The 20,536-nt window shown below is 32.6% G+C and overlaps 1 protein-coding gene across 5 annotated transcripts in view; it reads right to left on the reverse strand.

Annotated features, from left to right (window-relative positions):
* Nucleotides 1-20,536, reverse strand: part of Dcdc1 (doublecortin domain containing 1) — a 479,867-nt gene that overhangs the window by 450,568 nt on the left and 8,763 nt on the right. For 2 of the 5 annotated variants that reach the window (XM_048788536.1, XM_048788535.1), the window contains exons 2-3: nt 10,015-10,119; nt 2,457-2,626 (exon numbers count right to left, since the gene is read on the reverse strand). In XM_048788536.1, coding sequence (XP_048644493.1) covers nt 2,457-2,548 — 92 coding nt within the window. In that variant the 5' untranslated portion in view covers nt 2,549-2,626; nt 10,015-10,119. Of the gene's footprint in view, nt 1-2,456; nt 2,627-10,014; nt 10,120-20,536 lie in introns of those variants that run through there. The other 3 variants (XM_048788537.1, XM_048788538.1, XM_048788539.1) reach the window with 3 other exon arrangements.

The raw sequence follows: 20,536 nt of genomic DNA on the forward strand, positions 1-20,536 counted from the left end.
TTTTATAGAGACTTTTTTAAGTCTTGATGGAAAAAATCAGAAAAAAATATATGAATTAAAGAAAGTGTATGATTTGGAAACAGTGAAGATACAGCATTGCTTCATTCACTCTTGTCTCCCCTCACTCCCTTCTGCCACCATTCCATGATGAGAATCAACAGTTCACCTTTGAAATGATGAAATCAATAAATTTATACTGTCCCTAGAAAAGGCCATGTTTCCAAATGTTTATATTTGATAAAAAGTCAAATACTCAATCCAATTGAAATACCCAAGATGAGTAAAATGACATGAAATGGGACCGAATAGAGGAGGTGTCATTAATATCCCTGAAATCAAGCTCATCTGTAAAAACTCAGCCCTGATAATCTGCAACAAAAAGTTGCTGGTAGTCACTTTATAACTGATTTAAGTCCTCATTTAATGTACTAAAAGGAATTTCCTCCTCAGGGAAATGTAAGAGTTGGTAATATACTAAGCTGCCAGTAGAATAAGATATACTATAACATTCCATTATAAAAATCATGAAATTACATTTCTTATATGATTGTCAGCTAAAAATCACTAAAAGTATTTTATATGTGGAATAGAAAGATATGTTATTATAATATTTTCTTAACTCTAAAATCAAATTGTCATTTGGAAATCTTCTACTACAGCATTTAAAGATATATTGTATGAATATTTTGGAACCTGTTATGAATAAATACTTGATTTTGCCATACACGTCTCAAAGATTTATTCCCTATTCTGGACCACCTCAGAATACATATTTTCCTATTGTTTCCTATTGTTCATCTTTCTTGGAAGTGGCTACACTTTAGTAGTCATCTGACCTCTAAAGGGTAAGTCTTAAAATGAGAGGATCAGACCACATTTACACTTTTGGTGTTAGTTTTCTTTGGCAGTGGGATTCTGGCACAACAGTTTTCACTCTATTACAATCAAATGTAGATGGAATGACAGCAGAAGAAAAACACTGAAAGAACATGAGAAAGGTAAAAAAAAAAAAAAGGGGGTTTTCACAAAAAAATATAATCAAAGGTAAATTAATAGTATCAGATAATAACATGAAAATACTGGTCACTGTATGACTCCTATAAGTAAATTTAATACAAATGCTCATTTTTAATAAGCAGAATGTGTTAATTAGTGAAGAAAAGCAGAGCTTCTATGATACCAGTAAAGGAAAAACACATTAACTATTTGAATAATTATTTCTCATAAAGAACATAAAGATGGTAGACAAAATGTGGCAAGGAAAACAAAAATGTTTTAACCTCAATCAAGAGAAAAATGCCTTTACTCAGAGAAAATTACCTTTCTCTGATAATCATATCAGTACCAATAGAGCTTTCATTGCCATTAGCCTTTATGAACTTGACTTCTTTCAAGATGAAGATTATCATTTTCTTTCCCAAGAAGGTAAAAGATCTTGGAGTATTATCTTCAACATTCTGTTCTAGGTGTATCATAATCAAAGTTGATGGTAACAGGAAATAGTTACAGAAAAGAAATTAGAATTCAAACAAATAAATAAAATAATCATGTTTAAATAACGAACTATTAAAAACAGAAGCAGGAAAATATCACATGAAAAGACTGATATATAATAAAAAGGACAAGGACACAAATTCTGAGTTAGACTGAGAATAAAAAAATAAAAGAAAGAAAAGGAGAAAGAAATAGAATAAATGAAAGTACATTTAGCTCTCACAGAAAAAAAATAATAAAGTTATTAAAAATGAACAAACAAGAGATGGGATGAAAAGTAAATGATAATCATTTTAAGTTGAAAGTTGGAAAAATAAATTACAAAAGCAATAAAAAATCTGAGCAAAGAAACACTATATTAGGATTGAAATTTATATAAAGAAATATTTAAAATCTTATTTAGAGAAAAATTTTTCATTGTTTTATTGGAAGGAATATTTTCATGAGTAATTTAGTATCTACAATACAATATATAAGACAGTGCAGTTAGAGCCAATTGGGTTCAAATCATACCTTTTCCACTTATTAGTGTGAGTATAGTTAACTCTCTATGTCTTTATCTTTTCATTGATAAAACAGAGATGTTTAGAATACTACCTGCCTATTTTCCTCTTAGGATTGTTTTGAGAACAAAATTGAAAAAATGCAGGTGAAGAGCTAAGCAGTGGGGATCGATACATAACAAATATTAGCTGCCATTATTGATATAATTATTATTATATGTTCAAATCAGATTCCACAAATAATTCATGTTTATTGATCATTTATCTTTTTTCTTCCCATCAAGTAGAAGAAATTGGGGACTGTAACCTAGACAACAATCTCCATAGCTCATCCCATCTCCAAGTTACCATTTATATCACTTTAACCAAATACCAAATAAATATTTACATAGATAACTTTTTATAAGCACACTTAACTTCTTTAAAATTCAGTTTAAGTTGATAAAATCATATTCTTACCCTGGTATGTCATTCAAAATATATGTGTAAATTGGCTCCACAGTATTCCCATGCAAGGTGTCTACAGGATTGCTTTGTTGTGATTCCTCCATCACTTTAGTCAAGGGAGATAAAGGAGAGTGAGACAGTGCTTCTCAGTGATCATCTGCTTCTATTCTTGCCATCTGCAGCTAAGAATTATGAAGAATGATAGTTTAAAATGTAAAATCCTCTTGGATTTCAAATTGAGGGTAAACATTAGTATCAATCTACTTGTCATCATGTTCTAGACTGTATAGCAATCATTAAGTGTAAAATTACACTAGAAATTAACAGTGATAAGAACTTAAAGAAAAATATGAATATAAGTGTATTAATGGTATAATCCCATTTAAGAAATAAAAATTGCTGGGCTGGGTACATAGCTCAGTTAGTAGAGTGCTTGCCTCACATGCATAAGACCTTGGGTTTAATCCCTAACACCACAAAAAATATGCTAAGTTCTTGTAAAGTCTTTTAGCTTTGGCTGGTTTTAAAAATACTGCTTATATAAGCAATTTTATATGAGAAATATGTTACTAAAAAACCCAACACAATAAAATTTATTTATTTTGCTCTTCTTCCTGATTCTGATATGATTCTCAATTTATGCAGCTGGCTTCCATGCCAAGAAATAAGTATCTACAAAGATGGCCAAAGTGCCCCATTGCCCAGACACAAAGATTGGTAAATCAAAGTCCTGATGAGGAAAAAAATGATTGTCAACTTCGAGAACAATATAAACCTCCACCACTGAGAATGAAACCAAAACAGATGAGAGCAAAAGTGGAAGAAGGACAGAGAAAGCCAGAGAGAGTCCTGATGACAACATTTGAGTCCCCAAAACCACAAAGCAACCCATATCTCCTGAGTTTCCTACAGTTTCTTACTTCTTTCTTTTTGCTTGAATTAAATTGAGTTGGAAATTTTATATTTGTAGCCTAGAAATCTCTTACATAATATACACAAACTCTAGTATCTTAAGACCAAAACAATATGCTCTTAAGAAATAATAACCCAGAATATTATCTATCAGTCCCTTTCCAGGACTGCTTGGTTAAATTCCCTGCCTCTTTCAAGTTTTTTCCTAGGTGCTACCACCTCAATGATACCTAATGCTGACAACCTTATTTAAAGCTGGTGTTTCCTTTACTATGTAATCATGCACTAACAATACTGATTTAAAAACTACAAAATCTTATGTCTGATGTAGTTCATTAAGGCAATGAGGAGGTGTTCCAATATAAAATGACATACCAGAACTAAGGAAAAGATATTACTTTTAAGGTAATAACAATATTACTTTTACCTTTTTTACTGCTGTTCTAAAATAAAAGCATTCATTCATGTTCTGATTATTTATTGAGGATCTATAATATATCTGGCATTTTTCTAAGTACTTAGAATTCTTCAATAAACAAGCAGGGAGACAAAAATGTGCTCTGTGCAGCTTACACTCTAGTGGGAGCAGATAACAAATAATAAACACAACAAATAAATAAACTATATAGACATCAGAAGATAGAAAATGATACTGGAAAATTGATGAAGGTAAAGTTATATTGGGAGTGTGAGAGTAAAGGAAACACCAACTTTAAATAAGGTTGTCAGCATAGGTATCATTGAGGTGGTAGCACCTAGGTAAAGACTTGAAAGAGGGAGGGAATTTAACCAAGCAGACAACAAAGGAAGAGTGAGAAGGCCCTAGTTGGAATATAACTGACATGTGTAAAGAAAAGTAGATAAATGGATGATCAAACGGGAATGTAGTTGAGAAAAGTTAGAAAGGTGTTGGAGAATATGGAAATAATATAGGCTATTGCAGGATTTCATTGGGACTTTGAGAAAATTAGAAAACCCATAAATATTGTTTATAAAATAATTTTGGCTGCTTTTAAAATACTGCATCAAATATATCAAATAACTACATTGTAATGTCTTGGCACATCTATATATTAATATTTTATTATACTTGTCTAAATTCTTTGTGACAAAGACTGTCAATTGTCTGACAATATTCATTTCTTCCTTCTTCTACGATAGTAGTATCCTTAACTTTTAACCAAAGCATAGAGCTGCCTAAAATAAAAACTAGCAGAATGGCAGTTATTAAGAACACAAACAATACAAAATACTGGAGAGGATGTGAAGAAAAAGCAACATTTTTACACTGCTAGTGAGATTGTAGATGAATACTACCACTATGGAAATCAGTATGGAAGTTCCTCAAAAGACTAAGAATGGAACAAGCATATGACCCAGCTATACCACTCCTTGGTATTTACCATAAGGAATTAATGTCATCATACTATTGTGATACGAACATACCCATGTTTATAGCAGCATAATTTACAATAGCCAAACTAAAAACCATCAATGGGAAAATGGACAAAGAAAATGTCCATAAAGAAAAATGAAATTGTGTCATTTGTAGGAAAACTGATGTAACTTGAGAATATTATGTTAAGCAAAATAAGCCAAACTTATACAGAGAGGAAAAAGGGAAAGAAAGATGGAGGAGGGTTAATTTTCCGTGTTTCTTATGGCTGTGTAGGGATACATGAACATGTTTTAACCAATGACAAATTAGTGAAAATGAGCAGCATGAGTGGGTTTGCACTAGGTTTTCCTTTTCTTTGCAAAAGAGAATGAAGACATAATGGCTGTCTCTGGATTGGTCACCTTTAATTTTAATATGATGCTAGGGAAGAAGGACATGCTCAAGGATAGAAGGGGTTTAAATCTCAGACAATCATTGAGTACCACACCAACCCTGGACAACTTACCTTCAGACTTTTTAAAAATATTTTTTTAGTTGTTGATGGACCCTTATTTTAATCATATATTTATATGCAGTGCTGAGAATCAAACCCAGTGCCTCACACATGCGAGGCAAGCATTCTACCACTGAGCCACAACCACAGCCCACCTTCAGACGTTAAAATATGAAATAAACCTGTACCTTTTCAAAAGAGTATTAATTTGGGTCTTTGTTACATACAGTTGAACCTAATCCTGAAATTAAATATAAATTTAACTCAGAGTTCAGTAACTTGGGGCTTTGGGCCTTGTAGATTTGAAGGATATTGCTATATTCAAAACTGAACAATTTAAAGTAGCACTCTAAAGCAGCATCTTTGGAGATAAGATTATGGCTCCAGCCTTTTAAAATTATTTTCCTCTAAGAATTCTTTGTTACTCAATTTTAAAAAAAAACCCAGCTGAAGCAGATCACTTTAAGGTTTGTTGTATTTGGAAGTTTTCCATTCATGACTAAAAGCAAAGATATTTTGGTGGTTAAAGGGTAAGATTGTGGAAGAAACTGTTAGATATTCTTTAAAATCTGTTTTCCTCTTTATAAATTATAGACTTAGAATATGCAGCTAAAGCCCTGCTGCCTTTTTGGTATAGTAACATCACCATATGACCAAGTTCTGGTCAACTGAAGGTAAGCAGAAGAGGTACATGTGACTTCTAGGATTGGTCACTTTTATCCTTCCTTGTGCCTGAAATGTGGTCATAGCTAAAAACTAGAACAGCCATGTAGGATCTGGAATGGATCTTCTGTGACTTTGGGAATAGAAGGTACTCATAGCAGAATAAGAAGATGAAAGCATCTTAAAGCAGCACGCAGCCTTCCAGACTTTTATATGAGCTAGAAATAGTCTTTTTCCTTACCATTCTTCAATATGAATTTTTCTTAACCTCCTGTATATCCTGTTTATCCCCTCCCAGTCACCACACCTTTGTTCATGCTATTCTTACACTGTGAAAGATTTAGAAGACTAGAAAGCAACTTGTTATAATGAAATGGACTTCTTTGTTCCATTTTCCAAAGTTCATGTTTTACTTGGTTGATTATTTAAAATTAAGAAAAAATTTTCCTATGTGTTCTGATCAGATTTGTGACATCCCTGCCACCCCTCCCCCCAATTTTCAAGAATACAAGTAATGCTAAATGTTGGTGAGGATGTGGGGGAAATGGTACACTCATATATTGTTGGTGGGACTGGAAATTGGTGCAACCACTCTGGAAAGCAGAATGGATATTCCTCAAAAAAACTAGGAATGGAACACCATTTGACCCAGTTATCTCACTCCTCTGTATATATCCAAAGGATTTAAAATCAGCATACTAAAGTGACACAGTCACATCAATGTTTATAGCACTAAATTCACAATAGCTAAGCTATGGAGCCAATCTAAGTGCCCTTCAACAGATGAATGGACAAAGAAATTGCAGTAGATATACACAATGGAGTATTACTCAGCCACAAAGAAGAATAACTTCACGACTTTTCCTGGTAAACAGATGGATCTGGACAGTATCGTGCTAAATGAAATAAGCCAATCCCCAAACAACCAAAGGTTGAATGTCCTTTCTGATATATGGAAGCTAACCCACAATAAGGGAGGGGGAGATGGAAGTTCAGAGGAGTAGACAAAAAGTAATGATAGGAAGGGAGGTGGATAAGAAAAGGAAAGACAGTGGAATGAATCTGAAATAACTTTCCTTTGTTCATATGTGAATATTTCATAGTGAATTTCACCATAATTTATATCCACAAGAAATTAATTTAAAAAAAAAATCTGTGGGTAAATGGCAGAAAGCTAAGAGAGGGAATGAAGCAGGGGTGAGAAGGGGAAGGAAAAGAAGGGTTATTGGGGACTGAATTAGAACAAGATATATTCCATACTTTGACATACTTATAAGTATGTCAAAATGGATTCCAATTATAACTAAAAAGAAGCAATTTTAAAAAAAATGTTTATGAACCCTGAAATTCATCTGTCAAACTAATCCTCAATGTAATAGTATTAAGTCAGGGCCTTTGGGGAGAAATTATTAAATCATGAGAATAGGCCCCTCATGAAAGGGATTAGCACTCTTATCAAAGAGACTCCAGAGAGCTAGCTAGCTCCTTTTCACAATGGAAGGAAACACTGAGAAAGTATCATCTATGAGGAAGAAGGCCCTCACCAGACACTGCTAGTGCCTTGTTTTAGACTTCCCAGCTTCCAGAATTATAAGAAATAAGTTTCTACTCCTTACAAAAGTTACCCATTTAAGGCATTTTGTTATAGCAGCCCTAATAGACTAAGATACTATGGAAACATTGATCAGTTTTCCTGCCTCATCATAAATTCAACAATATATGAAGTATATATTCAATAATATTGGTTAACATGCATTTGATCCTATAAGACCTAAAATCTGTCTGTTCTGAGTGTTTAACTCAGTACCCAGCACATAGTAGGTTTGCAATAAACATTTGTTAAATAAAGAAATATGGAAAATTGTACTTCAGATGATAAGAACATATATATCCACCTTTGAAACACTAGAAACATAGGAGATGGGTTCCGTATCTAACTAAAGTAGACAAAGTTCAGAAAAATTTCAATGTTAATTCTCTAATCTAATTGGTCTAATAATCTATTATCCAAACTGGGTCTGTCCCAGGCAAATAAAAATATAAAGTCACATATTCATATATAACCTCCTTTTTTACATTAGAAGATATCATTCTATATGTTTAGCTGCACATGTAACTATGAGACCCAACAAAGTTTAACTTATTTGATTTAGATTTATTGTTTGTTGCTTTTTAGAGAAGGCATCAAAAAGTCTCTGTCTTCATCTTGATGGGAAGATGTTTTCCTCTTCAAGGAAGAATAAAAGGTGTTTCTTCTTGTTAGCTCCACTTTCAAAGGAAAGTAGTCTTACCTATTTTGAAGATCTGGTTTTCCTTTGATGATACATGGGCCTTTTTGCACTTTTGAAAACTGGGCCTAATTTGCTTTCAAGTTAAATTGCTAGATTTCTCAAGATATAAAAAGACTATCAAGAATTGGTCCATAAAAACAAATCTACCCTAGCAATAACAACTCTGAGACAGTGATATCATGAGGGAAAATGGCTGTGTAAGGTGCAAGTGTTTGTGTGTGTGTGTGTGTGTGTGTGTGTGTGTGTATGAGAGGGGTGGGAAGAGGAGGGACTAGATTTTCAAGGCTAGGCACTGTGAGCTGTGAGTTGAGGGACCCAGTGAAGGGCACTTCAGTTGAACACAATACTGAAGGAATTGATTTATCCTGTGATGGCTAATTTTATGTGCCAACTCAACTGGACTATGGTACCCAGATATTTGATCAAACATTATTCTGAGCATTTTCTGTGGTGTTTTTTTAAAAATGAGATTAACATTCCAGTGGGTGGAATTTGCATAAAGCAGTACCCTCCATAATGTGGTCGAGCTTCATCTAATAAGTTAAAGGTCTTACTAGAACAAAGATTGACCTCTCCTGAATAAGATGGATTCTATAGAGGATTGTCTTTGGCCTAGAACCTCAACTCTTCCCTTAGTATCTAGCCTGCCAGACTATTCCACCAGATTTTGGACTCACCAAGCCTCCACAATCATGAAAGTCAGATCTTAAAAATTCTCTTTCCCCTAAACACACATACCACCACCACCACCACCACCAATTGGTTCTGTGTCTTTAGAGAATCCTAACATATCCTCTTTCAAATACCATGCAAAATTACAAGGCTATGTTGAAACTCAAGTCCATAAGACTTCTGGAAGCATGGACCAGTAGAATCAGTCAGACAATGGATGCAGTGAGACCCTAAGAGATGCAATGGTTTAAATATTTGTTTTTTCCTAGACTTGTATAATTATAATTTAAGTACCATTGTAACAGTATTAAGAAGTGATTAGGCACAAGGGCTCTGCTATCATAAGTGGATTAATGCCATTATCACAAGAGTAGTTTCCTTACAAATGGATGGGTTTGGCTCCCTTTGGTCTGTCTGTCTCTCTTTCACTGCCTCCTTGCTCTTCCACCTGTCATGGGATGATGCAGCAAGAAGGCCTTTACCAGATGCCAGCTCCTCAAACTAGAGCTTTCTAGCCACCAGAAATGAGGAAATAAATTTCTGTTGTTTATAAATTACCCACTCAGTGATCCTTTTTGCAATAGCAGAAGCATCAACAATACCAGAAGCACCAACAAAGTCAATGATGCCAGGGCTCTTCCTCATTTGAGAGAGGGCAGTTAGAGGACTTACCTTCTGAACTACAATGAATTTCTAAGATTCTTGATAATTCACAGAAGATGGGAAGTTTAAAGAGTATGATGTTACACTTGCTGCTAATTAAATTTATGGAAAAACAAAAGAAATATAACACTGCTTAAAGTATTATGGAAGAATTCATACCTCTTTAACATAAGGGAAGGACATGTTTTTCTCTGCCACTTTCCAGGAATGTGACCCTGAGTATCACAACCTAAGTCTCAGTTTTCTCAGCAGGATGGTTATTATGATTAAATAAAATGATGAAGGTAAAAACATTCAGCACAGTATTTGGCACATGGTAGATGTTCAATAAATGTAGATGAATATGAAATTCTAGACCAAATAATAAAAAGTATCTCTCTTTATAGAATAGTAAGAGAAGGTGCTTTTCCCTGCCCAGAGCCCTCTGATACTTCCACTAGAGATCAAAGTGTTGTTGACATTTAAATTCTTGCTCACCCTTGAAGCTTCTGAGGGCTGCTGATCAACCGTTAAGAACCCTTGCACCCTTGAATTATTTCATAAGTTGAGTCCCTCATAATTGGAGAATAAGTGAAAATCCACCTGTGTATAGCAAGGCAAAATTACATTAAAGAATAAATCATCTCACAGAATGAAATCCTTTGACTGTGCAGGTGTATTTATTATACAATCCAATTATTTAAAAATAAAATTGCACTTAACTATTCAGAAATACCTCTTGAGATATAGCAATAGTTTTACTTTTCTTATGCTTGATTATATTCCTAATTTTCAACAAAAGAGGGAACAATTTTAGTGATGGATGCATTTTTACTCCTGAAAAATAGTTTAAGGATGTTTTTAGTGGAGTGAGTTATGTAAGTGTGAAATTATTATGATTATGAAATTCAATATTTCTTCCACACTGTTATATAAAAACAGTGTCATCCTCACTACAAGTGAAACATATTCACAGATTAGGTAGAGAATTCAGACTATAATAAGTAGAGAATTCAGAATACAATAAGGTTTCAGATAACATTCCCATATATTACTAATTAAATGAGAACTAATTGTCAATTAGAAATTAAAGAAATAAAAATGTGTTAATTTTAGCTTGATGATAAATATTATAGAATTTTAACAGAGTGCAGGTAAAGGCATTGACTTACATTTTATTAATACATGCACACTTTATTCAGTGTCACAATGAAAAATCCCCTTTTTTTACTTCCTATTTCTTAACAATTTTACATGAATATGAACTACCTTCTCATGTGTATCTCTAAATCTTCTCCATCATTTTTTAATAAGAGGCACTTGATTAAAAGTGGTTATGAGCCTGGACTCTGAAGTCCGAGTGTCTGTCTAGATTTGCATCCCTGTATCCTACCTTCTAGCTACATCAGTGAACAAGTCACATAGCCTCTTTGTGCTTCAGTTTCTTCATCTGTGTAAAATGGGAATAAAAATAGTTCTTAGCTCATAAAATTAATGTACTTGACCAATAGCAGATACCACTGTGTCAGCTACTGAAGTACAGTGTCTTGATGGTCTTCAAGTTGGACCACCAAGTACCATTAACAATGTGATCACAAAATGGGCAATAGATCTAAATAGACATTTCTCAAAAGAAGACATACAAATGGCCAACAGGTATGTGAAAAAATACTCAACATCACTAATCAACAAGAAAATGCAAATTAATCACACAAGATATCATGTCACCCAGTGAAAATGGCTTTTATCAAAAAGACTAAAGATAAACACTGGCAAGGATGAGGAGAGAGGAGAAGCCTTTCATGGTATTGGCAGATAATGTAAATTGATGCACCATTATGGAAAACAGTATTGGGGTTCCTCAAAAAATTAAATAGAACTTCCATATGATATGATCCAGCAATCCCATTGCTGAATATATATCCAAAGGAAATGAAAACAGTATGTTGAAGAGTCATTTGTTTATTGCAGCACTATTTGTAATAGTAAAGAAATGAAAACAAACTAAGTGTCCATCAGCTGATGAATGAATAAAGAAATGCAGCACATATACACAACAGAATACAATTCAACCATAAAAAATGAAATCCTGTCATTTGCAATGACATGTATAAAACTGGAGATCATTATGTTAAGTAAAATAAGCTAGGCACAGAAAGACAATCAGTTCATGTGGAATACAAAAAAGTTTATCTCACAGAAGTTGAAAGTAGAAATGGTGTTACCAAGAGGCCAGGGAGAATAGGGAGGGGGAGAAATGGAGATCAATGGGTACTAAATTACAGTTAGATAGGACTAAAAAGTTCTGGTGTGCTATTGCACAATAGGATGACTATAGATAACAATAAAGTACTATATATTTCAAAAATAAAAAAGGATTTTGAATATTTTACCATAAAGAAATGATGAGGAGATAGATGTTTAATCTGACTTGAACATTACACAATATATACGATTTGAAATATCATACAGTACCCCATTAATATAATTTTTATGTATCATAACATTTTAATTAAAAAGTATTTAAATTGAAAAAACAGTTGGGGAGATTGATGATGAAGTTCCAGGCTCTCAAATTAGATATTTTTCCTGTTGAAATTTCAATAATAAATTTTTTTCTTGCTTATTTTAATAACTCTAATCATAAAGTTATACAAACTAAATGTCCTAAGTCTAGTTATCTAAGTTTGCCTTATCCCATGATACCAGAAGAAATTTTTGCATATTTTCATCACTTTATTATCCTGTCATTTACTGCTTTTATAAACATATTAAGTTTACTTAAACAAGTCATCTTTGTGGCTCTCCAAATGTGTTTTCCCTAAAACCACTTTGATAATTCCTGTTCCCATCATTCATCCATTCAACCATCAAACTATTTAACAAGTGCCAACTATTTCCAGATTTAAACTAAAAAGGACAGTGGATTAATGTTGAACAAAACAATATTGTTTCATGGGATGGGGTTATAGCTCAGTGGTAGAATGCTTGCCTAGCATGCATGAGGAACTGGGTTCTATCCCCAGAACAGGAAAAAAAAAATCTTCCTTACTTGTATTTTCATCATAATGAATATAATCACAACATTAATTAACTTGTATTATTAAAAGCAATTTAAAGACTAGACTTATTATAGAAACGCCCATATGAAGATTTTAAAGTGTATAAAAAAATAAAATCCCTTACAATCTTCTTTCCTTGGAGTTAGCCACTATTATAGTTTTTGAATATTTGTATTTAGACTTTCAGCTAAATTTTATAGTCTTTCTTTAAATAAAGGTGCAACCCTATGTAGTTTATATACATCTGGATTCACTTAATGAGAATATTTCATTTTATTGACTATTTGTGGAGAACATAATATTTTATTACTTGTTTAATATTCTGGTTATTGTTTCAAATGCTTCCTATTATAAAATAAAGCTGTGGTTCTTGTATACATTCTGTTGACCATACCATTGACTAGAGAAGTTCTAGAAGTTAAATTCCTAGATCACAATCATAGGGCTGCTGATGTGTATCTCCAAATTGAATTGCTTTTTATAAATGCATCAATTTCTAAAACTATAAGAAATGTTATATGAAAGCCCATCCAATAGCAACTATAAGTGAATTAAAATGTTTTCTTAACTTTCTAATTTTATAATAATTTTTGAAAAAATATTCTAAAATTGGTAGTGAAAATTTAATTTTTAAAATTATCATTATTCAACTTTTAAAACCGTATCAATGGGAGGAACTCAAAGAGATAATCGGTGAGAATTATAAGGATTTTGAATTATTTTAATTCTGCTTAGATAAACATTTAATTAAAGGAAGAAATTCCTAAAATCTAGAATATATATGTTAAACTTCTAGGTATTTTAAAGATAACTAAGTTCAAAATATCTAATTAGCCCAATGTCCCCTTTCCCATATACTTATGAGAACATATCCAATTATCTTGAAAAAGGCAATTAAAATTACTATTAATAATCTTAATACTAAGATGTGTTATAATTCATTTGATAATTAAATTTCCCACAAAGATACTGTCAACATAAACTGTGAAACTGTAGATCCATCCTGTTTACAAGTATCAAAGACAATATGCTCACTGTTCTGTTGTACTTAAATGCTGTATTGCAGTTTTTCTTAACAGGTAATACGTGACATGAAACATGTCTGATTTTATGCTTCAGAGCTTCCATTCTGATGTTTAATATTAAAAATTATATTTATGCATCACATATGTCAGGAAATGATTTAAATAATTAGACTAAGAAAAATAACAGCAACCATGCCTTTAATTTCAAACATAAAATATAAATCTTTTGTTTGTAGTTGTTTAAAACAATGATGAATCAGAAACACATACTATTTACATTTTCTGACTTATGAAGCTAGCATTAAGCATTTTGTTTAAGTGTTCAGATTTTGTATTTCCAGAAATGTTATAAATCAAAATATAAAGTCATAAAAATAGGAAAAGACAAGAGTCTGTATTTCAAGATTAAATCATGAATTTTAAGTCATTATTTCTAGTATTTATTCTAATTTTTATAACAAGGGAAATAAATGAAATTATTCTAATTTTAAAAGCATATTTCAAGAAAAGTTACCATTTAAATGAAGTTGAAGTTTATATTGTTTGTTGTTACTTTTTTCAAAAATATGCATTAGAATAAATATTTTTCTAAACCCCAAAGTAAATACAATACATAGTTTTGGCATATTTATATCTTTGAAAAGGTGTTCTTAATCTTAGACAACATAAATACTAAGTAGTGAGGTGGTTGCCATAGTAACAGTAAATAGGAACATAAAAATACATGCAATTTTTCAACTATATTCACTGTTTTCTTAAATATGCATATTATTCCACTCTTGCTTTAGTTCCCTTTTTAGAAAGAAAAACATGCAATTCTTCAGAAATAAATGATTATCATGTAGCAATGGAAAAGGCTCAAAAAAATTTTTAAATAGTACATGGGAAATCCTAAGGTTTTTGTGTCAATTTTCCAAAATGAAGCCAGGAAAAAGAAGTCCTCTCTATATATTCCTTTAATGGACAGTATTCTTTAAGTAGGGTAAAAGCACATAAACTTCTTTTTCTCCCAAGCATGGAATCCCCCCCCTTTTTTTTTTTTTGCTTAAGTTTATTATTTGCATGCATAAAATGCAGCACTTGACCTTGGAAAGCCAGAAGCCGGTGGATGAAAAGAAGCAGAAGTTTAATCTAATCCAGGAGCTACTACTTGAATAAATGATCTGAGAATCTTTATACTAATTTAAAAGAGTTCTTTCCTTTCTCCTCCTCCCTTAATAAAATGCAATTTTCTTATAGGTGCCCTAAGAGACACAGTAAACATACTATGAAAAAGTCTTCTGAATTTTATACTTAAGAGGGTTTAACACATATTTTATAGGGCTGGAGAGAGAAGCAACTATGTGAGACATGATGTGAAGTTTGAAATCTACTGAAAGGTACTGGGGTAAGCTACCCAAAATAGAACAGAAAAAATTACTCAACCATTATTGGAAAACAAATGTTACAAATCTAATTACATAAATTTGGACTTCTGATTTGTTTCAATAATAATTATTATATAAAATTCTCCCGGGGTGAAATTTAAACATTTTAAAAGATCACTCCCCAGGCAGGGTGCCAAATGTGAGGTGACAAAATAGTGCTTTAGAGCTCACCTTGTGCTCATTCCTTGATAAAGAAACCACATGCTGTAGTAGCTAACAATTGACTAGTCTGCAAGAGGAAAAACAATTAGAAATATCATCATGCATATGCATGCTCCTATTTATTTCTATTGAAGGGAAATCATTTATTTATGCAAATAATGACGGACATAAATAATTGTCATCATGATTTTACTGAGCATAGATGCTCCAATGAAAAAAAATTAACAAATACAATAGTCCCCTTTGTTATCAGAGGCTACATTCCAAGACTCCCAATGAATGCTTAAAAGTGCAGATAGTAGCAAATACTATATGTACTATTTTTCATATATATGAAAAAATGTGTGTGTTTATTTGTATACACAGAAATTTAATGTCTTTCCATCTTATCTAACCACTTATGCATCTTAACCACTTACGCATCATGGCTAGAACTTTTGTAGTTTAAACTGTGACAGCAAAACTAACATGAAATTCTATTTCCTTCTTCAGTTTCACAAATGGAAGATTCATTCTTACCACAGATTTTAGAAGCTCAGCTTATGATTTATTTTCTTTCTTTATAAAGTCAATAATTTTCACTTTTGCACCTAAAAGTAGCACTTTAATGACTTCCGAGTTTCCAGAATTATTTATTAAATATAAGCACTGCAATACCACCATGACAATCAAAAGGGCTGCTCAGAGACTAATGGGTGGGTAATGTATACAGCATGAATACACTGGACAAAGGGATGATTCATGCCCAGAGTAGAAAAGCATGATATTTCATCAACCTCTCAGATAGTGTGCAATTTCTGTTTATGTCTCGAACTTTTCATCTAATATTTTCAGACCATGGCTAACTATGTATAATTGAAACCACAGAAAACAAAACCAAGGATAATGTGAGACTACTTTAAGTTCAATCATAATTGGATTCACCATAAACATGATAAAAATACCATAGCAAAAATCACTGCACTCAATGAACTCATGATTAGATACCACAACAACATAAAAGCTTTCGACCATTAAGCTTTCAATACATACAACTTTGAAACTGAATTAGTCATAGTGCTCCACATATTGGGAAAGTATAACTTAATTTCCTAATTATGATGTGCAATTCAATTGCAAAACAAATATTTGTCTCTTAAAATTAGTTTGAGAGTTAATTTAATAATATGTCTGATTCAATAAATTCTTGGAGAAGTCTTATAACTACTACATAAGCTATCTTTAGTATTCTAAAACAAATACTCAAAATCTGTGATGACCTAAAATTAAAGGTAAAAAGTTATACATCCTTCCAGGAATGAGGGGGAAATGGTTCCATCCTCACTGCCATTTGGCATGTAGAATTGTTTGACTCAATCCTGTGGCTTACAGTTCTCATTTTGTCAGCTAGGAAATATAGTTAGAATGACTATTTCATTCACATAGTGTTCTTTGACACAATCTTTTTAGTCTCTATTTTCTACCAGTTTCTTTTTCTACAACCCCTGCTTTCTCTCTCAAACTTATATGCACCTATAACTTGTATTTGTAATGTATTGTTTATTTATTTGATAATATAATTTCTCAATTTAGCAAATTTGACTTGTAAACTAAAGAAGACCATCTCCTCACATTTTTTACAATCTTGTTGAGGTCTTATTGATTCAATTAGAGGCAACACAAATTAGAATCCAGTATTTTTCAAATTTTTCATCCAAGTATAAAGAGGTGGCCTTATCTAATACATGAACTGTCAGCACAGCCCAAAGTGGCCTGGTACAAAAAAGACACTGGAATATAATTCTTTACCTTAAATATTCAAGAAGTAAAATTTCATTTTACTTGATAAAACATCTGTGTTGATATTAATAAAAAATAGTTTCAACAGATGGTTTTCATTTGGTAACAAGCCACAGGCAGGCAATAAACACAAAGCATGCCTGATCTAGATGTTGGTGGTACTACTCAAATAATGTAGCCCATTAGCTTCAGTGATCCTCAGGATGAAGAAACACGATCTGTTAGAACCTGATGATTTCCACAAAATCAAACTGCTTTTCACAGCTTTAATTAATATTTTTCTTAAATGCCTTGTTCTTAGGATAATTTATAGCTTAAAGTCTGATGTTTGATATTTACTTGCAATTCTTTGATTATAATCCTAACACCCACTAATCAGTAAGACTAAATATCCAAGCATGAAAAGAGTAAGTACAGCGAACTGCTTGACATGTTGAGGCACCATTTGAGGTAATCTGATCTCCTTTTAATACTGAGTAATAATGAGAAACTTACTCAGTTTTCAGAGCCCAGTATAAATAACAATATCTAAGACTTTGAGTTCTAGAATTAGATAATAATTCTCTGAGAAGTACTTATAAACTTTTTTCTTGAAGGAATAGTTTATTTAAACTTTAATAAGTCCAAAGAATAAATTCAGATACAAGTTAAATTTTATGACTATTCACATAGCATAGCATAAAATAGGTGACTTAAACAATGTAACTACTACATAAAAAAAAGAATATGATCTTTTTATTCCTCTTTCCTCCCACTCCTTTTTAACTATTTCTTTATGCTTTCATAAGATTAAAATGATGAGAAAATATCCATGGAGACTGGAAAAACGGAAAACATACCTCTTTAAAACAAGGGGAAAATGATTTTGGTAATTAGACAGCTTAGTTTAACCTGGAAATATGGAAAATTAACAAATTAACCAACCAATTAGTAACACCAAGAAGCACATAAAACACTGGGAAACAACATAGTATCTTAAGATCCAAATATGCCAGATGAACTTAGTATATTCCTATGATGGAATGACAGGTCATATTATTATGTGAGATGTGAGCAGTGTAATTTCAATGTTGTAAGCCTTTTCACTCCATTCCCCAAATCAGTAGAAAAAATTACTTAGAAAGAAAGGAATCTAAAAATAAACTGTTTGACTTCCTGTCCTCAGCCAATGGCTGTTGACCCATCTCCTTTCTTTGGAGGATACGTTTTAGAATTCTTGAGTTAATTCCTTTATTAATGGTTGCTAGTAAGGAATCCTGGCCTTCTTTATGATTTAGCGTCATCACATCAGGTATTTCAGATCTCTGAATTTTTTTAAAAAATTAGTTTCCTTAATTTTCTTTCCAGTCTGTTGAACTTTCTTTTCCCTATGGATCTTAAAAGACTTGGGTATTCAACCAAGTGGTATTGTACCAGGACAAGACATAAACCCAATTTAGGCAGAAATTTCTAGAGGAAAAGAGAATGCTCTATGAATGAATTAAAAGGATCTTCTACGGTTAGCGATGGGATGGTGATTGTGTTAGTCAACTTTTGATCACTGTGACTAAAATACCTGACAAGAAAACTTAAAAGACTAAAAGTTTATTTGGGGCTCATGATTTCAGAGGTTCAGTCCATGGTTGGCCAACTCCACTAACTCCATCACTTTGGGCCTGAAGTAAGGCAGATCATCATGATGGAAGGGCAGCAATAGAGGAAAGCTGCTTACCTCATATCAGATAGGAAGCAGAGAGAGCGGGGAGGAACCACAGGAAAGATGTACCCTTCCAGGGCACACCCCCACTAACCTACTTCCTCTAGCTATGCCCCATCTGCCTACAGTTACCACCTAGTCAGTCCATTTTAAACTAGGATGGCCTGATTAGTTTGCAGCTCTAATAATCCAATCATTTCACCTCCAAATATTCCTACATTAACACAGGAATTTTGGGGGAACATCTTACACACAAGCCACAACACATACAATAACATTTAAAACATTAGTGTTTGGTAAAAACACTTGAAACATGAAGACTATGAAGAACATCTGTTACTTGATTAGAGAAAGGAGAAATGTATACAAGGTGAAGAAGAGAAATCTTTATATCAGAAGCCTAGAATATATGATTACAGAGTACACCAGGGCCTTGAGAAAATGACTGATGAAAGGAGGCAATAACGAGGACAGGAAGTCAAACATTTGGCTTGTATTAGAGCATCATGCAAGAGCCTGCACTATGTTGAAAAGAACTTCCTAAAAGAACAAGAAAATTGTTATTCCCGACCTGTTACCATTTAAAATACTGTAGACATCTTAGAAAGAAAGTTTGATCACCGAATTATTGTTTGACCTTAACAGTTTAAGTTTTTTTTTTTGGGGGGGGGGTACCAGGGATTGAACTCAGGGGCACTCGGCCACTGAGCCACATCCTCAACCCTATTTTGTATTTTATTTAGAGACAGGATCTCACTGAGTTGCTTAGCACCTCATTTTTGCTGAGGCTGGCTTTGAACTTGCAATCCTCCAGAGCTGCTGGGATTAGAGGTGTGCGTTACTGCGCCAAGTTTAACAGTCTAAGTTTAAATGTCAGGGAAACAATCAATTAGGGAAGCTTCCATGCTAGAAAAGGAAGAGTTCCCTGTATTGGTGTACCAAGAAGGAAATTAAGACAAGTTACTATCCACAACTATTCTCCCCACAGAACTCTAAACAAAAGGTAGATACACACTTCCTCTCTTACTATAGGATATTACAGAATGTTTAGGTGAGATATCTATATTATTAAAATGTTTCATAACTAAAATAATATAGTAAAAATATCAAGTTTATAATATTTATATTTATTAAGCCAAGACTGTAACCAATAATTTATTTAATAACTGAAGAAAATATAACCAAGAAAATGGTCCTGTAGTTTTAGAAGACCTAATGGTAGTGTAGTGTAATACAAAGGATGCTGCAACTGAGCCAAGAAGTCCAGGAAATTCTGCTTTTAGTTTGGAGCCAGTCCTGAGATAAATCCTAAACTCTCTTTAGACATTTTCCCTAATACATGGGGATAGGTATAGTGCAAGAGGAAGAACTCTAAAGTCCTTCTATCTCTAAAATTGTGGCCATTTAAAAGAAAATGTTTTATATATGGAAGCTAAGGTAGTGTGACAGAAAATATTAGAGGTTTGGAGTCAGGTAACTTAGGTTTAAATATTGCCTTTGCCCCTTACCAGTCTTATTTCCTTATGTAAGATAATAGTATCTGCCTTACTTACTTATAGAATTTTTGTAAGGATTAAATGAGAAAAATGTTATATGTTAAAAGGTTATTAATTATAAAATTTAGTCCACATTTTTGTATTTAGATCCACCTCCAACACTATCCAAGAAAGAAATTTTTAGAAAGAATTTTTAGGTGATTAAATTGGACTACTAAATGCTAGAATATATTCCAGAAACTCTTGTTGTGTCAGAAAAGATGCTTCTATTTATAATTTATAATTTAGAAGTATTTTTTCTCAGATGTTGATTTGCTAACAGTCCCATGGTTGAACAACCCAAGTTCCTATGAACAGAGGTATGGATACCTGA

Source organism: Marmota marmota, unplaced genomic scaffold (genome assembly GCF_001458135.2).
Source record: "Marmota marmota marmota unplaced genomic scaffold, marMar, whole genome shotgun sequence".
In the NCBI taxonomy this organism is placed as follows: Eukaryota; Metazoa; Chordata; class Mammalia; order Rodentia; family Sciuridae; genus Marmota; species Marmota marmota.